General features: G+C 45.6%; 1 protein-coding gene and 1 long non-coding RNA gene across 4 annotated transcripts in view; one reads left to right on the top strand and one right to left on the bottom strand.

The window, feature by feature from the left end:
• The window catches only part of GRM7 (glutamate metabotropic receptor 7), an 827,253-nt gene that overhangs the window by 435,748 nt on the left and 369,774 nt on the right, over positions 1-21,731 (top strand). For all 3 annotated transcript variants that reach the window (XM_029601455.1, XM_029601454.1, XM_029601456.1), the window contains exon 7: positions 13,412-13,551. In XM_029601455.1, coding sequence (XP_029457315.1) covers positions 13,412-13,551 — 140 coding nt within the window. The remainder of the gene's footprint in view (positions 1-13,411; positions 13,552-21,731) is intronic.
• Positions 1-21,731, bottom strand: part of LOC115091292 — a 130,982-nt gene that overhangs the window by 96,457 nt on the left and 12,794 nt on the right. The window lies entirely within an intron of this gene.

Raw genomic sequence — 21,731 nt, 5'->3', positions numbered from 1 at the left:
GCCATACTGGGTCAGACCAAGGGTCCATCAAGCCCAGCATCCTGTTTCCAACAGTGGCCAATCCAGGCCATAAGAACCTGGCAAGTACCCAAAAACTAAGTCTATTCCATGTTACCATTGCTAATGGCAGTGGCTATTCTCTAAGAGGTAGATCTTCAAAAGATACGCGAGCGCGTACTTTTGTTCGCGCAGCAGGCGCGAACAAAAGTAAGCTGGATTTTATAAGATAAGCGTAGCCATGCGTATCTTATAAAATCCGGGGTCGGCACGCGCAAGGCTGCGCAAAATCGGCAGCCTGCGTGTGCCGAGCTGCGCAGCCTGCCTCCGTTCCCTCCGAGGCCGCTCCGATTTCGGAGCGGCCTCGGAGGGAACTTTCCTTTGCCCTCCCCCCACCTTCTCCTCCCTTCCCCTACCTAACTCACCCCCCCCCCCCGGCCCTATCTAAACCCCCCCTTAACTTTGCGCACGCCGGCCGGCAGCCCCGCTCCGTCCTCCGGTTCCGGGGGGCTGGTCCGGAGGCCTCGACCACGCCCCCGGGCCGGCGCCATGCCCCCGGGCCTGCCCCCGAAAGCCGCGGCACGCCCCCGAAATGCCGTGTCGTTTCGGGAACGCCCCCGGACACGCTCCCTCCCGCCCCTTTTCGAAAGCCCCAGGACTTACGCGCGTCCCTGGGCTTTACGCGCGCCGGCGGCCTATGCAAAATAGGTGCGCTGGCACGTGCAGGCCTTTTAAAATCCGCCCCTAAGTGAACTTAATAGCAGGTAATGGACTTCTCCAACAACTTATCCAATCCTTTTTTAAACACAGCTATACTAACTGCACTAACCACATCCTCTGTCAACAAATTCCAGAGTTTAATTGTGCGTTGAGTAAAAAAGAACTTTCTCCGATTAGTTTTAAATGTGCCCCATGCTAACTTCATGGAGTGCCCCCTAGTCTTTCTACTTTCCGAAAGAGTAAATAACCGATTCACATCTACCCGTTCTAGACCTCTCATGATTTTAAACATCTCTATCATATCCCCCCTCAGCCATCTCTTCTCCAAGCTGAAAAGTCTTAACCTCTTTAGTCTTTCCTCATAGAAGAGCTGTTCCATTCCCCTATTAGGGATGTGAATCGTTTTAGGACGATTAAAATTATCGTCCGATAATTTTAATATCGTCTTAAACCGTTATGGAACACAATACAATAGAGATTCTAACGATTTATCGTTATAAATCGTTAGAATCGTGAGCCGGCACACTAAAACCCCCTAAAACCCACCCCCGACCCTTTAAATTAAATCCCCCACCCTCCCGAACCCCCCCCAAATAACTTAAATAACCTGCGGGTCCAGCGGCGGTCCGGAACGGCAGCGGTCCGGAACGGGCTCCTGCTCCTGCATCTTGTCGTCTTCGGCCGGCGCCATTTTCCAAAATGGCGCCGAAAAATGGCGGCGGCCATAGACGAAAAAGATTGGACGGCAGGAGGTCCTTCCGGACCCCCGCTGGACTTTTGGCAAGTCTCGTGGGGGTCAGGAGGCCCCCCACAAGCTGGCCAAAAGTTCCTGGAGGTCCAGCGGGGGTCAGGGAGCGATTTCCCGCCGCGAATCGTTTTCGTACGGAAAATGGCGCCGGCCATACACGTATGGCCGGCGCCATTTTCCGTACGGAAAATGGCGCCAGCAGGAGATCGACTGCAGGAGGTCGTTCAGCGAGGGTTCCGGCGCCTCGCTGAACGACCTCCTGCAGTCGATCTCCTGCCGGCGCCATTTTCCGTACGAAAACGATTCGCGGCGGGAAATCGCTCCCTGACCCCCGCTGGACCTCCAGGAACTTTTGGCCAGCTTGTGGGGGGCCTCCTGACCCCCATGAGACTTGCCAAAAGTCCAGCGGGGGTCCGGAAGGACCTCCTGCCGTCCAATCTTTTTCGTCTATGGCCGCCGCCATTTTTCGGCGCCATTTTGGAAAATGGCGCCGGCCGAAGACGACAAGATGCAGGAGCAGGAGCCCGTTCCGGACCGCTGCCGTTCCGGACCGCCGCTGGACCCGCAGGTTATTTAAGTTATTTGGGGGGGGGGTTCGGGAGGGTGGGGGATTTAATTTAAAGGGTCGGGGGGGGGTTTTAGGGGGTTTTAATGTGCCGGTTTTTCGATTTTTCGATTTTTCGATTTTTTTAACGATTTTTCACGATTTTTCACGATATTTTACCCCCCCAAACGGCAACAATACGATTCCCTCCCCCTCCCAGCCGAAATCGATCGTTAAGACGATCGAGGACACGATTCACATCCCTATTCCCCTTATCATTTTGGTAGCCCTTCTCTGTACCTTCTCCATCGCAATTATATCTTTTTTGAGATGCGGCGACCAGAATTGTACACAGTATTCAAGGTGCGGTCTCACCATGGAGTGGTACAGAGGCATTATGACATTTTCTGTTTTATTCACCATTCCCTTTCTAATAATTCCCAACATTCTGTTTGCTTTTTTGACTGCCGCAGCACACTGAACCGACGATTTCAATGTGTTATCCACTATGACACCTAGATCTCTTTCTTGGGTTGTAGCACCTAATATGGAACCCAACATTGTGTAATTATAGCATGGGTTATTTTTCCCTATATGCATCACCTTGCACTTATCCACATTAAATTTCATCTGCTATGTGGATGCCCAATTTTCCAGTCTCACAAGGTCTTCCTGCAATTTATCACAATCTGCTTGTGATTTAACTACTCTGAACAATTTTGTGTCATCTGCAAATTTGATTATCTCACTCGTCGTATTTCTTTCCAGATCATTTATAAATATATTGAAAAGTAAGGGTCCCAATACAGATCCCTGAGGCACTCCACTGTCCACTCCCTTCCACTGAGAAAATTGTCCATTTAATCCTACTCTCTGTTTCTTGTCTTTTAGCCAGTTTGCAATCCACGAAAGGACATCGCCACCTATCCCATGACAATCATATCAAACAATAGTCTTAGAGACCCTTTGGGATCTCCACTAGATAGTCCTGGTCAAACACCTGGGTAGAGAGTGTAAGAGTGGAGCAAACCACCTGCAATTGCACCCCTATGTGGTGGCTGCAGTGGTAGGCTCCAACTTGCTAAAGAGCAGGCTGCATCATGGATCAGTGCGGCAGTTGGAGAACTGCCACACTGACCCACGATGGCAGTTGGAGGAGAAAGAGCTGTTTTGCTGGAGTTGGGCTCCCCCTGTTCTTGGTGAGTTAGGCCTCAGGACTTGGGTTTTGCATCGAATTAGAAGGGAACAGAGACCTTGCTGGTACACAACCTGTCTAGTAAGGGTATCCCAGGTTTGGGGCTAAGAGATTTTTGGAGTTACTTAGGAAATTTTCCTGTGAAATCTGAGGCCCTTTGCTCAGGGGAGGGATAACAGGGATGTCCCTTTCCTGGGAAGGCCCGGAGCAGAGAACACACTGCTGATTCTATCTCACAACAAGAGGATGGGCAGTTTTGACTTGTTGCAGGAGAGTCCCATTTTTGCATTGTAAGATTTCACTTTTTTGGTTTGGGGGCAAATTGTTGCCACCACCCTTCCTGCCCAGAAGTGAGGAAGCAAGGAGTATTTCCCCCTGGTGTAGGAACAATGAGTTTACCATCTGGAAAGAAGAATTGTGAGTAAGAACTTTATTTTTTTTTTTTCATCTGGAGACCCCTGCTGGAGTCTTCACCCTGGGAAAATAGAAGTTGGAAAATTTGGGTTGCCCTGAGAACTGTCAGGGCAACCCAAATACTCTAAGTCAGGTATTTTGGGGAAGGGAATTCTGCCAGACCTAGAAGACCCCTGTCCACCTAGGATTCTTGCTTTTCCATGCTCTGGAGGTTACACATTGCTGGAATCCCAAATGCCGAGGGACAGTTGCATAGATAAAGAGAAGTTTGAAAAACTGAGTTAGTAGCTGGCTGTCTCAAGAACAGATGTATATATTGCCAAATATTTATTACTGAAGATTTGTAGCTGTAAAAGTTTGTTTTGGACCTCTCAAGCAGAGTATTCAGCTTGTTTATTTGGCACTCACATCCACATATACACCCAGGAAAGAGAGAGAGGGGAACACCCTCTGCACCTTGGGGCCTTGGAGGTATATCCCATCGGAAGGTTCTGACACCCAGGGCGGAGTGACGTTGAGTACGCAGTGCCCCAAGACCCTATGTGACCCCTGCCTTCCCCGCTAACTACCAGAAGAGGGGCAACATGTCGAGGAAGGAACTGTGCTAGCATGATACCCCAAAGACTGTCGGTAATGGCTCAGAAGCAGAGCAGTGAAACATGGGACTGGGTTGGGCTTTTCTTTTTATTAAAGATGAAAGAGTGATTTCTCTGGTACAAGGAAATATCTACAGTACCCAAATGTAATCCACTTTGAAGTTCATGAAAGGTGGAATATAAATCAAATAAATAAATACAATTGAATAATACGCAAACTATTTCAGAAACTACAAAAATGTAATTAGTCATTAACTCCTTTTTTGGGACTGTGCTAAAAAAAATTGGACAATGGCTGTATAAAAGTGCCATGTTCTGGATTTTCAAGTGATTAGGCTGGCATATAAGATTTAAGTGATAAATCAAATATTGTTTCCTGTGTCAATGGATATGTGCTTGTCTCAGGGGCACAGCTGAGAATATGTGTTGGAGTCAGGCTCCGCAGGTGCATTCTCTCGCCTAAACCATTGAGGGAAAGCAGCAGAGACACATACAGGGGATCAGTCTGTTTCCTCTGAATCTGTTTCTAGTTACACAGCATCGTCCCCAGAGATTTGCAAATTCCTCTTTTTAATTTTAAACTAATAAAACTCCATCCATTCAGGGCCTCCATGATAAAGGCACAATGATTGCACAACCAATAACAGAATTCACTTAAATGTATTAAAATGATTAAAAACGTACTGGCGCACAATGCCGCACCCATGCAGTGGTTTATTCCTTTCCAAAACTGGACTAGTGTGCTGCTGTGGGGCCCTCTGATGATCCAAAAGTGAAACATTCCAATTGCCTGTGCATGCAGAGCCTCTGCTTAACGTGCTCATTAGAATCTGGAGTTTATATGCTTGTTATAGAGTGAAATTGGAATCTGGATGTCGGGCTATCTCCTTTCCTGCAGTAGACAGTGAGCTGATGGCATTATGTTACCGTGTAGATTTCTGTCCTGTTCTTTTTCCAAAAAATGGCCACAGATCCATTTATGACACCAAATAAAATAATACTATCTTGAGTCTGGAGACATGGGCTCAGGAAAGGACCCAGCACAGACTCACAGGTGCCAGTTTTGCAGCTGCACCAAGGGGCTTGTGAGCAGGAAATAGAGCAAACCACTGAGTAGCAGCATGCAGGCATTACCCAAAGTGAGAGTCACCTTTCAGAAATGTAGAGCTAAGACATGCTGGTTCGCTGAGGATAAGCAAGATGGTAGTCCTCACACATGGGTGACATCATCAGATGGCGCCCTGCACGTAACTTTGACTTCAAAGCTTCTAGGAGCTTTGAGCATGCCCTATTGGGCATGTGCAGCCGCCACCTCTCTGCCTCCCAGGTAGGGCCCTTCAGTCTCATCTTTTCCACAGATCCTGCAAGTCATGGTTCTTGTCTCTCTCTCACAACTGCTATAGTGAAGGTTTCTGGAACTGCAGGAGTTCTTTCTCGCAGGGCCCCATGGGTTTGTTTTCTCTCTCTAGTTCTCTAGGTAGGATTTTTTTCTGTTTTGGGATTTTCTTGTTTTCCTAACCTTTTATTTCTGTTGATTGCTTGATGCACTGGCTCAGTATCCCAGCAGAGCCTGGTCAAGGTTTTTTCTCAGCCCTCAAGTCATTTTTTTGCCTTTAATATGATGCCTCAGGGGGCCCACGGTTCAGTGCCTCTGCATGGTCGGGCTATACTTCTTACTCCTGGGTCAGTCAGGGGCTTGACTGGGTACAGACCATGGTGTCTCTGGAAGCTCTCCCTGGGAGGCTTCCGCCATTATTAACTAATACTTAAGGCAGGAGCTCCAGGAAACTTAGGCCACCTGAAAGAGGCATCAACATTGAGGCATCTAGAATGGCACCACTGGTGCATAGATGACTTCAGTTCTCCCTTGACTCATGCATTGGATTTGGGACCAAGTTCCAGACTGGGCTCGTACATGATTCAGGAGAGTGGATATTCTGGTGTTGACCATAAATTCCCTCAGTATTCCCATGGGGAGGAGAACTCATCCTCCCCACAATCTTGGGAATAGCACCAGCCTCCAAGGGCCCAAATTAATTACCACCTCTGGTGTCCTGGATAACATGGCCTCCTCTCCTGCCAGCCAGCCTGTTCTGGGAGGGTAATCTTCAAGGAGGAGTTGGAGTTCAAGCCCCAGGCCTGGCCATGGGAGCAATCAGCAGTGGCTGATGCACCAATGGTGCCATGCCCCAAAGATAAAAGTGCCAATGCACAGACAACTGCCGGTGCACTGATAGGAATCAATGTTAAGTCCTGGGGCACCGATGGAATAGACATTGAGGACTGGAGTGCTGACAGCATCAATGCCAGATGCCAACAGCTTCAACACTGGGAGCTGTGGCACCACCAAAATTGTCATTTGGCACCGTCAATGGAATAGACATTGACATTGGGCACTGCTGACCGCCAACAGAATCAACATTGGATGCTACGGCATTCTCGGAATTGATGTCGGGCGCTACACAGTAGATGTAGCCAAGACAATGGTATCAATGTTGGGCATGGAGGCCTCATCAGCATCGACATAGGGCATGGCTGCACCAATGAGAATCAAATTTGGGCAGTGCTGCACCGATGGAAATTGACATTGGGTGCGGCTGCATCATGGAAATCATTGAGCGCTGGTGCAGTGATGCATCTATCCAGCATATCAGCACAAATTCAGGCCAAGACCCTTAGATAATTAGTGATATCCTCTCCACTCCTGGTCAGGCTGTCTAGACTGGATTGAATTATTCAAGGAGTTCAACTCTGGATCAGAGCACTGATTCATCTTCTCCACAGGGAATAGAGAGTTCTCCTGCAGAGGATCTCCCCTCTGACAGCTTATGACCTTGGTTCCCTGTTACTGAAGAGCTCCCTGAAGTATATTATCCTAAGCTCTATGAGGTGGAAGCTCTATTTCTAGAGGCTATGCACACTGATGGCACAGCTTACAGTCAGTCAATGGGTTGTCAGAGTAGCTCTGTCCATGCCCCCTGACTCTCTGGGGGTCCTAGGAGCTGAATTGCTGGATCTGTTAGACCCCCTAGCATGTTTAGTACCAGATACTGGTGAACTCATTTGTTACAAGCAGTGATGGCTTATTGTTAAGGTCACCATATGCCCTCTTCACTGCTGCTACAGCCCCACTATCCAGAGCCGGGGGCTGGTAGGTGAGGCACAGTAGTGAAGGAAGAAGTTTTCCTTTAATCACTCGACCCTGTTATCAGCTTGTTCCTCACTCTTGAGAAAGAGAGCAGAGGGCACAAACACTATAGTGTAGCCTAGCTGGAACCTGCCTCAGGGTTTTGGATGGATCAAGGGAACATTGCCCAGATCTTAGTGTCACCACTGTAACTCCTCTGGGTCGAGGGGAGGATGAGAGTTTAACTAAAACCAGAGTATTCTTAGACACTTGGGTTATCATGAGGAGAATACCCCTTTTCGATACGGCTCCCAATCACTCTGTATGAAATGCTTTTGCAGTTTTTCATTGTCTGGAAATGTTCCATTATTCCCTATCAGAGGCCCATGGGGCCTAACCATTTTACATGCGAATATAAGGATGGATTTAGTTGCATGTATTCCGCAGGCCCACAAGTAAGTAGATGGGTCTCTGTCCCATCCTGGACATGAGAATATTATACAGTGCCTGCTAAGGAAAAGCTTTAGATGGTTTTCCCCTTGGTACCTTGTTCCTTCTCAGAGAAGGAATGAACTATATACTCCCTAGTCCTGGGAATAATGGTGTGGCAAGGGTCTCCAGTGCCCGGGGGCCAATACATTTGTATTGCCTCCCGTACACACACCCCCTTCCCACAACCACCACCATCACCATCTTCTTCCTTGTAGAAATGCTTAAGGTCACAGAAACAGCAGATTTCAGATAACATCCTCTTCTTGCCTTCTACCTGCCTGCAGATGAAAAAAGAATACAAAAAGAGGACTTGGGACTCCCCGCCACCCCCACTACGCCACTAACTGGGGAGGTTACATCTGATCTTTCCAGCTCCTAATAGACAAAATCCATTTCCAACACTGTGTGCTGACTCTGGCCTTGCTTCAACACCATGCATGTCTTGCAATGCCATGTGTGAGTACTTGTGCACCTGCCTGAATTAATGATGCAAGTTTCTCCCACCCAGACAGGTGACTGCTCTTAGGCACAAATTCAAGACGTGCAACAGAAGTAAAGGAGCATCTGGATGTTGGTACCAGATTTCCTTATTGTTTTTCCTGAATCCAACATAGGTTGTTGTCCCAAAGGGATGGACTGAATCTCTACTAATTGTGGTTTGGAAGGAAAGAAAAGTTCTTCCGTATAAAAGGATTTGTATATTGAATGTTCGCTGTAGATGTGACCTGACATCTGTTCAAGACAGATCAGGTTAGCTGCTATAGGGTTAGGGTTGCCAACTGGCTCCAGATTTTCAGGAGAGGGTGATCCATTCCTGGTTTTACCTCATTGCATGCTGGGACTTATTCTGATTTCCTTATTGCATTCCCTAAGAAAAGCAAGACTGCATGCAGTGGAGAAAAACCAAGACTGGATCAACCTGTCCTGAAAATCTGTAGCCAGTTGGTAACCCTACATAGCATCAAAGATGTACAGTTCTTCTCTGCTGTATCATAACATTCAATAAGTACAATGACCCCAAATCTGCAGACTTTTTCTCCTGATAGCTGATTTATTCCAAAATTGTCTAGTACAAATTGTCCTGACTATGGATGCATACAACCTTTGACTGGGGAGCTTGCATAGAAGGTTCTGGACCCAGGTTCTCAAGGTCACTCAGGGAATTTCACTTTCCTCTTTCAGCAAAGGACAGTAAGTATTAATCTAAAGTCTTGAGGGTTCCATTGGCTGACTAATTGATCCTCATCCAAACAGACATCGATTGCACTGTGCGTAACAGGAGACTTTCCTGTTGAAGAACAGGGCCATTTTTTACAATTGGGCTTGAAGCCCTATGCCAAGTGGATGGGAAATCTGTCCTGATGGTCAGACTGAGCCTGGGTCTGGAATACTCAATGGTCTTTTGCCAGGAGTAAAATCTCGATATTCCACAAATGTAACACACCTGTGGTACCTCTGTTTCCATCTCTTGTAACAGAGAAGTTCCTGAATTTCTATTACAGCATAGGAGACGGGAGTGCAGCAACTTACCCCAGACATCTTTACCCGTGACTAGAATCTGGGTTTATCATAAGCTTCTCTTTAAATTACTCAGGTATACAAAACCCTCTGTAAACTCAGAATCTGTCTGAGACATATTCAGATGAAACGCCCTGGGGAAATGTTCATCAGGGATGCTGCCCAGCTGGGGAATTGTCCAAAGTGGATCTGTACGGGTTAGGGGCTGCTAATCTATCCCACCATTGGGTTCATGCTCTCTTAGCCTATATGTTGGAAGGGTAGCTCTGCAGCCCTAGGATCTGCAATGTTTCTCCTATTCTGTCTCTATATAGCCTTAGTTGCATGCTTTATAAGGGGCAGGCTTCAGTCAAAGCTCACTCACCGCTGAGCATTCTGCTGAGTTGTGGGATCTCAGCATATGCTTGTCCAGTTATTAGAAGCTCTTTGAGTCTCTGGGCTCTTGTCAGCATAGTATTTAACCTGGAAGGTCATACATTTTATTTGTGGTTGCTTTGGCAGGCGGAATCTATCAGCTCCAGACCCTAATGCCTTTCCCAATGTATTATAAGTTTTATCATAGTAAATTGTTTCTACACAGGTTTCTAGTCAATGCCTAACATCATGCATAAGTCTGTAAAGGTGATCCGCCATTACTCTTTGGATACAAGTGATCTGTAGCCTTTTACCTGGAATGATTTGAAGCCCTAGATAGTTCACTCATGTTTTCTTCTTGACATCAGTAAACCTGGAGTGACCGTAGACGAAAGTTTTATTTCTCTTAGTTAGTAAATTGTGCCCTTTCTCATGCCCAGAAGATCCTGGATCTGGTGGGGCATGTCAAGACTCACAATGCTGGAGCCATGACTGCTTCGCAAGCAAAGCTGCAAAGTGTGATTTTTCTCCAAATGTTGACACCTCATCCCTGTTTTGGCAGAGACTCTCAACACAAAACTGAATTTTAAACATTCTGTCCTACAGAGTCTCTTTGAATGGTAGAACCCGACCACATTCCCTCCTAGGACCTGTTATTTTGGTTCAGTCTGCTGCAAAAAAGAAGGAAAAACAGATAATGCAAGGTTAGCCTGATACCATCCAAAACAGTATTGCCTTAAGGACTGTTTATTTTTTCTCTTTTGTTTGAAGCAATCTGTAGGTTGGGAGTCCCCATGTGTGAGGATTGCCATCTTGCTTGTCCTCGGAGAAAGTGAAGTTTCTTACCTGTAACATTGGTTCTCCACTGGATAGCAGGATATCATAAGAAGACTTGCCATATTGTGACAGACCAAGGGTCCATCAAGCCCCATATCCTGTTCCCAACAATGGGCAATCCAGATCACAAACCTAGCAGGATCCCAAGGGGTAGACAGATTCCAAGCTGCTTATCCAAAGAATAAGCAGTGGATACAGTTATATTCATAGGGCCGGATTTTCAAAAGATTACGCGTGCCAGGCCTATTTTCAAAAGACCCAGCGACGCGCATAAAGCCTCGGGATGCGTGTAAGTCCCGGGGCTTTCAAAAAGGGGCGGGGAGGGCCGGGGTGGGGCGGGATGGGGTCAGAGGCTCCCGGCACAGCGGCCATTTGCCGCTCGGCCGGCGCGCTCAACTTACTTTAACCCCAGGGCATGTTATAAAATCGGGTGTACATGTGTGCGCGCCGGGTAGCGTTCACACATGTAAGCCCGCGCACAGGTTTTAAAATCTACCCCATAGGTTTACATACCTCTGGCAGAATTTGTAAGATGTGTAACATTTTAAGACAACTTAAGTGAGCAGACAAAACATACCTGCTAGTTTTAATGTGTTTCAAATTAAAACCATTATGCATCACTGAATAGCAATAAAGGAAATAATAAAATGGTCCTGTTCAAAAGTTTGCATACCCTTAGTTCTTAATATTGTGTATTGCCCCCTTTTGCATCAATGACGGCTTGCAGTCTATTGTGATAGTTGTGAATGAGGACCTTTATTTTCTCATGTGGTAAAACTGCCCATTTCTCTTGGGAAAAAGCTTCCAAATCCTGTAAATGTTTGGTTGCCTAACATGAACTGCATGTTTGCATTCTCCCCAAAGTGGCTCAAAGATGTTGAGGTCAGGAGACTGTGATGGCCATTGCAGAACCTTCACTTTCTTCTGCTCCAGCTACTGAATGGTTGACTTGGCCTTATGCTTTGGATCATTGTCATATTGGAAAGTCCAAGTCCTCTAATATTTTCTGATAATTAAGTCATCCTGCCATCAATTTTGACTAAGTTCCCTGTGCCGCTGTAGCTCACACCCTCCCAAAACAGCAGAGATCCACTTCCATGTTTCACAATAGGGATGGTTTATGGTTCTGACCATAAAGTTCAAATTTGATAGTGGTGGAGCAATAACTTTTTTCTGCATCTCTACCATGCAGCCTATTTCTGTTCAAGTATCACCTTATTCTGCATGTTGAAACACCCACACCACTTTGTTTCAGAGAAGTCTGTATTTTAGTAGAAGTTGCTTGTGGGTTTTTGCTTTGCATCCCAACACATTTTCTTGGCAGTTGTGTCTGAAATCTTTCTTGGTCTACCTTGGTATTAATAGAATCCATAATTTTTCACTTCTTGATCAGAGTTTGAACAGTACCAACTGGCATTTTCAAATCTTTGGATATCTTTTTATATTCTTTTCCTGATTTATAAAGTTGAATTACTTTTGCTCGCAGATCCTTTGACAATTCTTTTGCTTTCAGTAACTACCAAAGTCAGTGCAGCCCTGGATGAAATGCACAAGGGTTTCTCAAGAGCTAAGAAACTCATTATTTATACACAAACACTAATTACCAAACACTAATCATTTCCATTTCAACCTGTGTGTGTGTCAACTTGAATGTATATTATCAGCCCAAACATTCAAAGGTATACAAACTTTTGAACAGGACCATTTTATTATTTCCCTTATTGCCATGATTTGTTTAATGATTATGCTATTCTGTGATTTATTTATTTATTTATTTCGGATTTTTATATACCGACATTCTCAATACAAGTATCGAATCAGGTCGGTTTACATATAACAAAACTTTCGCACAAAAGGCGTTACATGGAACAGCGTTTCTTAACATATAACGTATAACATATTGCATTTAGCATATAACCTATAACATATGGATATTAATAATAGATTAAATTAAATATTACATAGATAATAATAATAATAATAATAGTAACTCGTCAACAGGACGTAGGTGAATGCTCGGCATGATTATAGCGAGAATAAATATCTAGAAAAAAATTAAAGGGTAGACTAAATTGAGATTTGAGGGTACACAGACCATGTTGATGTGCAAAGTATGCGAGAAATCCATGAGTTAAGGAAGACAGATGAATCAGAGAAGAAGTCTTTAAGAAGTCTTTAAGAAGTCTTTAAGGTGAGAAGTTCAGATCCGACGTAGTTGAGTCTTGAAGGGGGGTAAAGGTGATGCATAATAGTTTAATTTGAAACACATTAAAAATAACAGACCTGTGTTTTGTCTGTTCACTCATGTTTTCTTAAAATGCTATACATCTTACAAATTCTGCTACGGGTATGTAAACTTATGAGCACAACTGTATCTGCAACTCACCTTTATAATGGTGGTTTATGGACTTTTCCTTCAGGAACTTGTCCAAACTATTTTTAAATGCAGCTACATCCTCTGGCAACAAATACCAGAGCTTAATTATGCATTGAGTAAAAAATATTTTCTCTTATTAGTTTTAAATGTATTACCTTGTAAATTATTACCTAGTAAATTCATTGTGTCCACTCCCCCTTGGAGTTGATTTTTCCAAGTCTTAGCTTTATCATGGCCTGTCTCAGAGGCAGGCCAGTGGCTAGGGCTGCACGTGCCCAGTAGGATATGCTCAAAGCTTCTAGACGCTTTGAAGTCAAAGTTCCATGCCAGGCTCCATCTGATGATATCATCCATGTGTGAACACTGATATCCTGCTGTCCATCGGAGGGCCAATGTTACAGATAAGCAACTTCACTATACCTGGCCAAGGAAAGAGAAAGATTTAAAGAGAGTCTTCTTACATGGATATCCTTCCTTTTCTTGTTCCTACAGGTAGTGCTGGCACTCCCGTGATGTTTAATAAAAATGGTGATGCACCAGGTCGCTATGACATCTTCCAGTACCAGGTAACAAACCGCACCAATCCTGGTTACCATCTTATTGGCCAATGGACAGACGATCTGCAGCTAAATGTAAGTCTGACTGATGTCTGTCTTGCTGATTGTACTCATCATATTGTGGAATTAATGCGAAAGGGTTCTTTCTCTGGAGGTGGGGATCCTTTACACAGAGGAAAGGGCATGGGGGCAGGGGGAGTTGTGCAATTATACAGGAAACGTAATGTTGGGCATTCTTTGCATCTCCTAGAAACACACAAGAACATGCAACCATTCAGTGATGGGATGATAATGATTCCTTGTGGCTAAATGATGGAAACGAAGTAAAGGGTAACGTGTTCACTGGCATAACCTGCCTTAAGACCGAGCTGAGTTCTGGGCTGGAAGAAATGGGTCTTCAAGGAAGGCCTGAGTGAAAAGCACTGCACAGTCAGTGAGAGGGCTCAGGTAGGGGCGGTTCTATTATGAGACAGGGTGAGACGGTTGCCTCAGGCAGCAACATTTTGGAGCAACAAAAAGAGCCTCTCAAAACACCTCTATGACAGCTGCCTCACTCTGCATTCATACCTAGGCAAAAAGAAGTCACCGGCCATCCCAAATAATGGCGGAAATCTAATCCTATGTTGGCAACACAGAATTGTGATGCACTCAAAGGTGGATTGGCCTGTTGTGGGATCAGGCATCTCCCAGTTGACTGGTTATTCATGTTACGTGATTGCCTAAGCTCAAGGTCAGATCACCCGCCATGGCCAAAGTAAAGAAGAGTGGTCACCGTGGCCTAACGAAAGGTTCGATGGGAAAAAAGAGTTTGGCAAGGCCATGGTGGAGCCCAACCTGCCATGGCCCAAAGAAAATTCTGCATAGTCACATGGGGCACAACCCTCTGTTCAGGGCCAGAAGAAGGCACTGGCTGCAGCATGGTTGCAAGGCTGCCAGAAGCAATAGCCTCCTCCCACTTCCCCTCTTGCAGCGAGGAGCAGCACAGGCATCTCGCGATGGCTGAAAACAAGGCCCGGAAGAAAGGAGGAGGCTGGAGAATGTGTGTGTATATTTGTATATGAGACAGAGCCTGTGTCCCATGTGTATATGAGAGAGAGAGAACCTGCTTGAGTGTACCTGCGTGTATGTATGTGTGTGAAAGAGAGAGAGTCAGCCTTTGTGGGCATGTAAGACTATGCATGTGTGTGTGTGAGAGAGAGAGCGCTTGCATGTGTGTGCGAGAGAGCACCTACATGTACGTGTGAGAGCCTGCATGTGTATGAGAGAGAGAGAGCGCCTATGTGTGTGAGGGAAATAGAGGATAAAATTTGTGCAGCCCCTTCTGCCAAACCCACAACAATCTCTGGATGACTGGTAATCAAAATATCCCAGGTAATTATTTATTTTATGGTATGTACAGCTGCAGATTTTTTTAATCCTATTTTACATTTTGTGGTGTTATTTCATGTGCCTGCTGTTTTAAAATATTTTATTGGTGTTTGGGAAATATTAGAAAAAATGTATGTGACTTTTTAAATTATTGGATGTTGGCTACTTTGGCATATTTAATCTTTTTATTAGTATGGTTTTCATATTATGAATGATGTTTTATATCTCTTGATTTTATTGCTTGATGTTTTTTTGAAGAATGACGTTTTCCATTGTAGCAGTACATAATACAGTTGGGCTTGTTGTATTTCCAAGAGCATGTGTGTGAGCAAGAGAAAACAAGTGAGCCAATGAGTATATGTGTGTGTAAGAGAACTATTTAAGCCAGTGGGCCTGTGTTTGAGCGTAAGAGACATTGAGTGAGCTAGTGAGCAAGTGTGTGAGCAAGAGCGAGTCAGTGAACCATGTGTGAGCCAGTGAGCATGTGTATGAGAGAGAGCAAGTGAGCCAGTGAACATGTATGTAAACGAGAAGGTGAGAGAGTATGTGACACAGCGAGCATGTCTGTGATAGGGAGCAAGTGAGCCAGTGAGCCACTGAGTATGTATGTGAAAGAGTGTGTGAGAGAATTTAAGGAGTTTGTGTGAGAATGAACATGTGTGTTAGAGATTGTGTATATATGAGAGAGAAGAAAAAGTTTATGCATTCCTCCCACCCCTGTCTAATACTCGACAATCTCAGGGTGATTGGATCTAAAGTTCCCAGGAGATTTATTTTAAACTTAGTTTTAATTATTGGGTGGTGTTTGTGTCTGCTGTTCTGAAATATTTTATTGATGTTTTGGGAAATTTAAAAAACAATGTTATATGTTTATAATCATTGGATATTCTATTCATCAGCTGTTTAGAAATATTTATTCTTTTTATGAGTTTGGTTTTACTATTATGATTAATGTTTTATATTTCTTGATGTTATTGTTTGATGTCTAATAAGGAATGGTAATATTTCTATTTTTCCATTGTTGCACTGTATACAGAGTCTGGCTTGTTGTGGTTTCCAGTTCAGTTTTTGTCTGCATGTTTCTTTTTATACTTTATGGCCACAATATTCTGTATTTGGTGAGGTGCTGTCTGTGTTCTGGTGTGATGGAGGTGAGGTATTCTGCTACTGTGTAGGTATTTAATCCTGTTCTTAATAGGAGGTATATTAGTTTTTTAGGGTCTGGTGTAATATTTACAGTGTTGTATTTTCATGGGTAGGGTTCTTCCTGTTTGAGTTCTGACATTTAGTGCCATTTTGGTATGGAATGTTTAGTAAATTGTAATTGTAGCTCAGTTTATCCATGGCTTTCTGAGGGCCAAGATCAAACCAAATGCAGTTTATAATAGGCCTATTACCATATGGGTTCCAAGTGTCTTTTCTGCAGGGTTTCATCGCTGTCACCACAACAGTACATGTAAGTTGTGATATTTTTACATAAGAAAGATACTTTGAATGTATTTGTTCATGTAAAATCTGTTATAAATGCATAATTTCTAATTGTGGTTTCAAAAAGCAATATGGCAGACGATCTGTTAGAGCAAGGAAGCTGATCAAACAAACATAGACCAGTCGTCTTAGTTGCTGGAATGTTTTATTGAGGAGACAACAGTTACAATAAAAAATATAGAATTCTCAAATGCTAGACTCTGGGCAAGTTTCGCCCAACATTAGGGCTGCATCGGGGCTACAAAAAGTAAATATCAAAATTAAAAATCATGACTCAAAATCTGTATAAGGTCATCTTAACAGTTCCTATATAAAATGTATTTATTTATTACAAAAATTAAAAAATAATATTTAACAATGAAAAAATAACAAATATGTCATAAATATTGTGTGTGTATTAATTAATTAGCAATGGGGCTACCTATCAAATAGTTAAACAAACAACACAATTGGGAAAAAAATTTAAAAACAAAGACATGCATGCATTCTAACGGCCCAATTTTAAATGCCCGGCGCATGTAAAAAACGGATTACGCAAGCACTTTAAAAGGGACCCAGCCACGTGCACAACCCTCGTTATGCGCACAGGAGCCGGGCTGAAGAAAAGGGGGCGGGGTGAGGCGGAGCTGGAGATGGCCGGTACAGCGGCCATTTGCCGCTGTGCTAGGGGATTGTGCGCCAGCAAGCTGCCAGTGCGCGCAACTTACACCAGCTCCGGAGCTGGCTTAAGTTCTAAAACAAAGAAACAAAAATAAGGTAAGGCCTTCTAAGGGGTCGGGGAGGAGAGGGGAAGAGGGTGGGAGGGTAGGAAAGTTCCTTGCCTGTCCTCTCCTTAATTGGAGCGGACCGGGAGGGAACTGGGGGAGGCCTGATCTCATCCCCGCACGAAACGTACAAATGTCTACCCCCCTTGTGCCTGCCACCCCGGATTTTATAACATGCGTGCGCCGGCGCGTGCATGTTATAAAATTGCGTGCACATGGATGCGTGTGCCAGGTAGCGGCCGCACACGGACGCGTGTGCATATTTTTAAAAAATCTGCCCCTAAATGAACACCTTATTGGTCCAAATGGTTATGGTCTACTAATTATCTATAGTGGGCATATTATAAAGATTATTTAAGTAAAATATTACCTTATAATTGTATGAAGTGTAATATATGAAAATAGATCTGCTCAGTACGAGGGTAAAATTCTTTTAATAATGCTAGGAAGAAATCAAAATATTCAATTATGTCTCCAAAAGCATCATACTATGTAAAATGTATATGAATTTTAGAAAAACAAACACAGTCGAGTTTTTTTACCTGGAACTGCGGTAGCATCAGTCTATTCTCAAAGCAATGTATTATTCAAGTAGTACCAACTCAATCAAATGTAGTACCTTCTGAAGACTGAAATATATACTGTGCACACCACTGCAAAGTTAACAGTGTCACGATTAAATCACTTCAACGTGATATTTAGTAAACAGTCGGCAGTGCCGTGACTTCAGAATACTGCAAACTACATATGCTCTTCAAAGACAGAATCAACTCCTAATTTTAATAAAATTATTTGCAATTGAAAGAAGAATCCAAATACTCTATAAATATTTATTGTAATTTGTTAACATATACAGAATATACTGATCATGCTGAAAAATCATCATTAATTCGATTATCAAACGTTCAAAGGCTTCAGACGCTACGTTATCACCAAAACCATATGCATTGCTGAATTTATATTGATATCGTTATAGTTCCGTGCATTTGTTAACTCATTCTTATAGTATCGAGACGCTATCAAACATTTCTATATTTAAAGAAACGCGCGCCGTCTGAAGCCTTTGAACGTTTGATAATCGAATTAATGACGATTTTTCAGCATGATCAGTATATTCTGTATATGTTACAAATTACAATAAATATTTATAGAGTATTTGGATTCTTCTTTCAATTGCAAATAATTACAAATAGGAGTTGATTCGGCCTTTGAAGAGCATATGTAGTTTAGCGGTATACTGAAGTCACGGCACTACCGACTGTTTACTGACTGTACGAGAGCTGCACAGGCTCAGCTTGGCGGGGGAGTGCAGGCATACACTTTCTTTGCAGCAAGGCCCTTTTACTGTGCGGGCCCCGGTGCAGCTGCATCAGCTGCCCCTGCTCAAATATCTTTGCCACAGTAGCCAGGTCAGAAGACCTCCTGCAGGATCAGAAAGCAGCTTTATCACCTTCTCTCCAAAGCAGAATACAATCATGCCTGGTGAACATTACATTTAATGCAATTGTACCTGGGCGAACATTAAAGTAAATACAATCTTCGGTGATTCTGAAAAAGAGAGAGGGTAGGAAGGAGAGAGCCACACAGAGGCAAAAGAGCAAGATAAGAGGGAGAGATGCACACGTAAGAAGAAACGGCGCGCGAGGGGGAGATAAGTGAGTGAGGAAGGAGAGGGAGAGAGAGGTTGCTCGCAAAAAGAAAATTATTATTTACCTGCTAATTTTCGTTCCTGTAGTACCATGGATCAGTCCAGACAGTGGGTTATGTCCCCAATCCAGCAGATGGAGTCAGCACAAGCTTTGAGGGGGCGTATCCATATATACTACTACCCCCTCTGCAGGAGTTCAGTATCGAGTATATCAAAGCCCGAGTAGAAACCCCCGAAGGATCAAGTTTGTGGAAACAGATAATGAAAACAATTGTAACCGCAACAAGTAACTGCAAACATCCTACCAACTTGTAGGGAGCTGTGAAAAACAGCGAAAAGAAACAACTGTGAAGACACAGAACACTGCGAGCAAGAAGCAGCGCAGAGCTGAGCAGGATCAAGAACCCAAACGCGGTGGGCGTCTGGACTGATCCATGGTACTACAGGAACGAAAATTAGCAGGTAAATAATAATTTTCTTTTCCCTGTACGTACCTGGATCAGTCCAGACAGTGGGATGTACCCAAGCTTCCCTAAATCGGGTGGGGTCCTGCGAGGCCTGCTCGGAGAACCTGCTCGCCAAAGTGTCCAGAGACCGAAGAGGCGAGGTGCAGACGATAGTGCCTCGAGAACGTGTGTAACGATTTCCAGGTGGCTGCCCTACAAATTTCCTGCGAGGATACCGAGCGAACCTCCGCCCAGGAAGCCGCCTGAGAACGTGTAGAATGCGCTACGATTCCGGGTGGGGGAGTCCAACCCGCCCCAATGTAAGAAGCAGCAATGCCGGCCTTCAGCCATCTGGCAATGGTAGTCTTCGAGGCCTGAGACCCCTTCTTAGGACCGGCCCAGAGTACAAAGAGATGGTCAGAGGTTCGGAACTCATTTGTAGCCTCCAGATAGAGGCGCAGAGTGCGCTTGACATTCAAGAGACGGAGAGACTTCGGCTCTGAGGAAGAGAAGGACAGCAACTCCACCGTCTGGTTCACATGGAATGCAGAAACCACCTTCGGAAGGAAGGAGGGAACGGTGCGAAGCGAAACTCCAGAGTCGGAGAAACGGAGATAGGGCTCTCTACACAACAGAGCCTGCATCTCCGAGATGCGTCGAGCGGAACAGATGGTCACAAGAAATACAGTCTTGAGAGTGAGATCCTTTATCGTTGCGCTGCGCAGCGGCTCGAACGGTGGTCCCGACAGGGAGCAAAGCACAAGGTTAAGACTCCAGGAGGGACAAGGGTCCCGTAACGGAGGACGCATATGCTTGACACCCTTGAGAAAACGAGCAATGTCAGGATGCTGTAGAAGAGAGCCCCCATCGCTCAACAGCGAACCAAGGGCGGCCACCTGAACCCGTAGTGAATTATAGGTGAGCCCTTTTTCCACCCCCGCCTGTAGAAACTGAAGGATCTGAGGTACAGAAGCCTTAGCGGGTCTCGTGGCCTGGCTGGTACACCACAGCTTGAACACCTTCCAGACTCGAACATAGGCCGATGTCTTTCGTGCCCGCAATAGCGTGGATACTACCGCCTCCAGGTAGCCCCGACGCCGGAGGCGGCGCCTCTCAAAAGCCAGGCTGCAAGACAGAAGAATTCTGCCTGCTCGAAAAATACCGGGCCCTGATGTAGGAGCTGGGGGAGGTGCCCCAGCCTGATTGGCCTGTCGATCACCAGCTGTAGCAGGTCCGCAAACCAGGGTCGCCTGGGCCATTCTGGGGTGACGAAAACCACGGTCCCCTGATGGCTTTCTATTCTGCGGAGCATCCTGCCCACCAGGGGCCATGGTGGAAAAGAAAGATATGGCGGCCACGGGAGGACCAGGGCATCCACTCCCTCCGCGCTCTCTCCGGCGACTGAAGAAGCGTGGAGCCTTGGCGTTGAGAGCGGACGCCATCAGATCCAAGTGGGGGGCCCCCCACCGATGGACGAGAAGTTGCATTGCTTTGTCGGAGAGAGACCACTCTCCGGGTCCAGCAGTTGACGACTGAGGAAGTCCGCCTGGACGTTGTCCACACCGGCGACGTGCGAGGCCGCTAGCCGGACGAGATGACGCTCCGCCCATTGCATCAGCAGCGCCGCCTCGAGCGCGACCTGCGGGCTGCGCGTGCCTCCTTGTCGGTTGATGTAGACCACGGTGGTAGCGTTGTCCGATAGGATTCTGACTTCTCGGTTCCGAAGAAGCGGGAGGAAATGTCGTAGAGCTAGCCGGACCGCTCTGGTTTCCAGACGGTTGATTGACCACTTCGCCTCCACCGTGGACCACGTCCCCTGCGTGGCGCTTCGATCGCAGACTGCACCCCAGCCTGCTAGACTGGCATAGGTGGTCACCACCACCCAATTTGGCAGATCGAGGGACATGCCACGGGCCAGGTTCGGCGGATCCAACCACCAGCCCAGACTGTCCCTGGCATTCTGTGGGAGCGGGAGAATCATCTGATAGTCCTGCAATACTGGTTTCCAACGGGAGAAGAGCGCCCACTGTAAGGTCCTGAGGTGCGCGAAAGCCCAAGGTACAAGGTCGATGGTGGACCCCATCACTCCCAGGAGTTGCAGGTAGTCCCAGGAGGTGGGCTCTGGTAACGCAGAGAACCGTCGTGTGTGATCCCGCAAGGATTGAGCTTTGTCCTGGCGCAGAAAAACTTTGCCCAGTAGGGTGTCGAAAGTTGCCCCCAAAAAAAACCCAAGCGTTGCGAGGGCATGAGGGAGCTCTTGGAGAAGTTCACTACCCATCCCAGGGAATGTAGAAACCGTACTACTCGAGTCACCGCTGAGCGTCCATGATCGAATGACTTCGCCCGGAGGAGCCAATCGTCCAGATAAGGATGAACCAGGATGCCCTCCTTCCGGAGAGCTGCCGCCACAACTACCATGATCTTGGTGAAGGTGTGCAGCGCTGGCGCCAATCCAAACGCGAGAGCCGTGAACTGAAAATGCTGGTCCAGAATTTTGAAATGAAGGAAACTGTGGTGGTCCGGGCGGATGGGAATGTGCAG

This window comes from Rhinatrema bivittatum, chromosome 4, assembly GCF_901001135.1.
Source record: "Rhinatrema bivittatum chromosome 4, aRhiBiv1.1, whole genome shotgun sequence".
NCBI lineage: Eukaryota > Metazoa > Chordata > Amphibia > Gymnophiona > Rhinatrematidae > Rhinatrema > Rhinatrema bivittatum.
Note: the sequence above shows the minus strand (reverse complement) of the source record. Positions and strands in the feature narration are given on the sequence as shown.